Here is a 5,000-nt window from a genome sequence, read left to right on the forward strand (position 1 = left end):
TATATATATATATATATATATATATATATATATATATAAAATATATATATATATATATATATGTGTGTGTACATTATTTACACATATACACACACACTCCTCTACTCATTGTTGTATTTGAAAGTGCAATGCTTTGCAGCCAGTAGCACAGCCTTTGAAGGAGCATATGTATGGGCAGTGTAATATTCTGGGTTGGAGTCAATAACCAGGCGAGGTGATGAAGTTACGTCTCTTTACTTCATACTTCAGAACCGACTCCCACACTTGCCGTCAGGGTGCGCAATACAACGTAAACCGTTGGCCAACCAAAAAGTAACCACAGAACACTATACCCAACATTCACCAGGAGATGGCAACAAACAACTTAAATCACTCTATTACAGGCAGCATCTGTGAAATTTAATTTGCAGGAAAAGAGTGAGTTTAGGGTTGAATGGTCCATCCTCGTTCTATTCTCTGTCACTCGTCGTCGCCATGACTGTCTCTTCTTCGTCTCCTTCTTGTTGTGTGTGCAGTTGTGCACTCTCCAAAAGCCGTAGATGTTATAACGTGACTGAACCAGCACGCTATTTATATGAAGGAAAAGCGGACGTGACGACAGGCTGTCCTCACTCAGGTCCGCACGGACCTGGAGGGGGCGTGCCTTAAGTCCGGCTGGAAATCGGGAGAATGGTTATCCCGGGAGGTTTTTGGGAGAGGCACTGAAATTCGGGAGTCTCCCGGAAAATTAGGGAGGGTTGGCAAGTATGAATAAAGGGTTTCCCCTTGATGTATTTGATTATGGCGGTGCGCCACGGCAACATATTAGCCGCCACACCTTATGAAGTTTTTTTCTCCGTGAAAACAAAATAAAGTAATATGATGTATTGTATCGTCCAGAAAAAAACACACCAAGTCAGACGCTCATTTGAGCATTTATTGCCAATTTTATGTTAATTGGCCCTATTCCAACAAGTATTTTCTTCGTGTACACGCGTCTATCTCCGTGTTTCACTCCTCGACACACAACATTTCCTCATTCTCTGCCCGCACAATGTGTTCACAAACCATGGTAAAAATGTTCATAAGACACGAACATACATATTAACACTAGCAGGTAGTTGCAGTATGAATGGCTATGTATAGTTTATTTGCGCACTATTGACTAACGATGCACCGAAACTTTGGCCGCCAAAAAAAGACATAGTTCTGTGATCACCGGAACAGAGTTGCTGAAACCGAATGTTGTGATGAGTTAAGCCAAACGCACAGGGTTATCTGGATCGGAGGCAGCATGTCCGCAATGAGGACGTACTTTGATGTATCCCAGATATACCCGAAGACAGCGATTTTCAAAATTGCGCAGTCCGTGCGTTGAGGGGATCCGGTTTGGTGGCTGCAGGATTAGGTCTCTGCTTTTTGCAGATGATGTGGTCCTGATGGCTTCATCTGGCCAGGATCTTAAGCTCTCACTGGACCGGTTCACAGCCGAGTGTGAAGCGACCGGGATGAGAATCAGCACCTCCAAGTCCGAGTTCATGGTTCTCGCCCGGAAAAGTGGAGGAGTTCAAGTACCTGGGAATCTTGTTCAGGAGTGAGGGAAGATTGGATCGTGAGATCGACAGGCGGATTGGTGCGGCGTCTTCAGTATTGCGGACGCTGTATCGATCCGTTGTGGTGAAGAAGGAGCTGAGCCGGAAGGCAAAGCTGTCAATTTACCGGTCGATCTACGTTCCCATCCTCACCTATGGTCATGAGCTTTGGGTTATGACCGAAAGGACAAGATCGCGGGTACAAGCGGCCGAAATGAGTTTCCTCTGCCGGGTGGCGGGGGTCTCCCTGAGAGGTAGGGTGAGAAGCTCTGCCATCCGAAGGGAGCTCAAAGTAAAGCCGCTGCTCCTCCACATCGAGAGGAGCCAGATGAGGTGGTTCGGGCATCTGGTCAGGATGCTACCCGAATGCCTCCCTACGGAGGTGTCTAGGGCACGTCCTACCGGTAGGAGGCCACGGGGAAGACCCAGACCCAGGACACTTTGGGAAGACTGTGTCTCCCGGCTGGCCTGTGAACGCCTCGGGATCCCCCGGGAAAAGCTGGACGAAGTGGCTGGGGAGAGGGAAGTCTGGGCTTCCCTGCTTAGGCTGCTGCCCCCGTGACCCGACCTCGAATAAGCGGAAGAAGATGGATGGATGGATGGATGGATGGATGGACAGCTGACACTATTGGCTTTTAAGGAGAGGAAGGCTGCCAGCAAGGCGAAGCAAATGTGACACCTTTTGTTGCGGAAATGAAGCGACAGAAGTAAAGAAAGTCTCTAAACACGAGTACAATCTACAATAACACCAGAAATTAATGGTAGATTTGCTTTAACTTTAATAAAAAAAAGAGTGGCTAAAAGGATTGGAGAAATTTCTCGAGAGAAAAAATTCTCAACAAAGTACATTGCACAAGAAGCAGCAACAATTGAAAAGTAGAGCAAAATGATATGTCAGAAAAAATATATATGTTAATACTGGGAACTAATCAAAGATTTGTTTTAAATGTATGTATATGTACAGTATGTATGTATATCTTTAATTTCCATTGGCCATGAGCAAAAAAGCCAAATGCATAAACCAGCTGGAGCCACATCAGAAGCATGAAAGAGCTGCAGGTTGCAGACTCCCTCCACTATTGTTTCTCACCACATTTCTCGGTACCTTCTTTGGAGTTTTTCCTTGCCCGGATGTGGGTTTAGAGCAGGGGATGTTGTTTGTGAAGCCCTTTGAGGCACTTGCGATTAAGGGCCATACAAATAATTTGTGATTGATTGATATAAAGAAGTAGTAAATGGAGTAGTAGTAGTTTAGGGGCAGCAAAATAAAGTTACCGTATATGTTGACAATTTAGAACATATACATTTCATACACAGTACATATATGCAAAGGTAATGTTTGAAACATTTCCTGCAAAGCTTCAAACAACTGAAGCACTGATGATAGCACACTCTTCAGCAGAGAAAGGCCTGCAGGCAGTAAAGAATGTAGTTCATGTTTAAAGTAACGCTGGCTGAGTGAGCAGGCTGAATAGACGAATGAAGACAAGAATACATGACTCCGCCCCCTACACACACACACAACAACCCCTACTTTTCCCTTCTCACCCTCCTTTAAAAAAATATTTTTTAGAACATTCTAGTAGTCTAGTGTGCATTAATGCTAAAAGAGCAGAGTGAATACTGCCCTCTGCAGGACACTTCAAAGTGCTCACTCTCCTTTAGATATGCCGGTTTATTCTATAAGTCAAGAAATGTAAATAAAAACACAAAAGAGCAGCTTTATGGCAATTACGTCTAAACATATATAAATAAGACCTACGCCAAAGTCAGGGTTTTTCTGTCTACTCACATTTGTCGTTTGATGTACTCTTTGAGGAGCTTCTCGTCCACCGTGTACATCTGCACTTTGCTGCCGTCGTCGTAGTAGTAAACCATGTTGGTGCCAAAGTCTGAGACTGGAACATCCGAATTCTGCGAGTACTCAAAGCGACCTGAGGGAGGAGGAGGAGAGGCAACACCTGTAGCCTTATATTCATAAATCAGTAGGTATTATCGGATTTTCCTCAGCAAATAAGAAGAGTGTACTACAACAATGTACAATCAACGTTGTATCCTCTATGTATTACATTTCAAACACATTTCATTTCCAATGAGGCGAAAATGTGTGTGAGGGTTACCATAAGAACTAATCTGTAAAAGGCGATCGCAAAATCCCAAAATTAATTAAAAAAGTGTCCCAAATTCAAATTAAATTCTGAGAATTTGCGAGTTTGCAAACAGGAAGTAGAAGTGAAAATCAAGTTCGAATTGAAGGAAGTAGAAATTATATTTGACCAGCATGGAAAAAAGTGTGAACACCTCTGGCCTCGTGAATGAGAGAGGGGGCGGGGGGCAAAACGGACTTCATACCTCTACCACGACCTCTCCCACGGCCGCGGCCTTTGCCTCGCCCTCGGATCCCTCCGCGGACGGAGCCATCGCTCCTCACACTGGAAACGTCATCCCCGAAGTCCCGCGGCTCTCTCCTCCAATCTGCAGAGTAGATGACACGTTTGCAGGCGCTTCTAATGTAAGTCATTTTTCAGACGACACAGCCTTATTGCATTTCCGGGGTATCCGCGGCGTCGTTACGCTAGCAGAGGAGCTGTTGAGTTAGTAAGTAAGACATGTCGCGTTGGACAGAGGGGCGGCGGCACACAAGCGAGGGGGCGGAGCACGGACAACAGGTTAAATCAGGAGAAAGCAAGGAGCCACTTACTCCTGCCGCCATCATGCGCCCTGTTGCTAGGGAGCGCGCGAGCGGGCGACGTCAGGTCGGGCAAGTCACTGCCAGGCTCGCTGTCCGAGTGCACGGGGGCCCCGCCAGGCGTCTTGGCGCCGTCTTCCTGGGATGCCTCCTCCAGCGGCAGGGACACCCACTTACGTTTGTTACCTAGCGGCGGTTGCACAGCGGAGACAGAGCTGACACGCAGCACATCCAAGAACATGACTTTGACTGATTGGAGAAGATGGAGGCTTCCTTCTCAGGACCTTAGAAGAACTTTCAGGGAGTGTTTGTTAAGAGTACAAACACTTGACAGGATCTCACTTTCTCTCCTGCCCTCCATAGTTATGATACTCCTAAAATTACAAATGAAGTAAAAACTAGGGGTGTAACGATTCGATTCCAAATTCATGGTTGTCGATACGATTCAGGAACGCCATTTTTTTTTTTAGAACGATACGATCCGAGTTGAAATCGCGTAAGTAACTTTTGAACAAAACAAATTAAGCAGTGTGACTGTAAAATGAAAACTGGACACTGCAGGTGAAGTTTCCTATATTACTGTTATTTCTATAAATGAATGATGGACACACTCAAGTAAACAACTAATGGCCAATGCATTCACATCTTATTTGAATAAAATGCAACCAACACTTAAGGTTGAACTAACAAGAGGAAACCTTTTCTGCTCACATTTTCAACATTCAAGCAATTTTCAATTC

General features: G+C 45.2%; 1 protein-coding gene across 11 annotated transcripts in view; it reads right to left on the minus strand.

Annotated features, from left to right (window-relative positions):
* Nucleotides 1–5,000, minus strand: part of larp1b (La ribonucleoprotein 1B) — a 133,544-nt gene that overhangs the window by 66,377 nt on the left and 62,167 nt on the right. For 10 of the 11 annotated variants that reach the window (XM_061925105.1, XM_061925101.1, XM_061925096.1 and 7 more), the window contains exons 5-7: nt 4,273–4,446; nt 3,924–4,046; nt 3,364–3,505 (exon numbers count right to left, since the gene is read on the minus strand). In XM_061925105.1, coding sequence (XP_061781089.1) covers nt 3,364–3,505; nt 3,924–4,046; nt 4,273–4,446 — 439 coding nt within the window. The remainder of the gene's footprint in view (nt 1–3,363; nt 3,506–3,923; nt 4,047–4,272; nt 4,447–5,000) is intronic. The other variant, XM_061925106.1, reaches the window with a different exon arrangement.

The sequence above is a fragment of the Nerophis lumbriciformis genome, linkage group LG29 (genome assembly GCF_033978685.3).
Source record: "Nerophis lumbriciformis linkage group LG29, RoL_Nlum_v2.1, whole genome shotgun sequence".
In the NCBI taxonomy this organism is placed as follows: Eukaryota; Metazoa; Chordata; class Actinopteri; order Syngnathiformes; family Syngnathidae; genus Nerophis; species Nerophis lumbriciformis.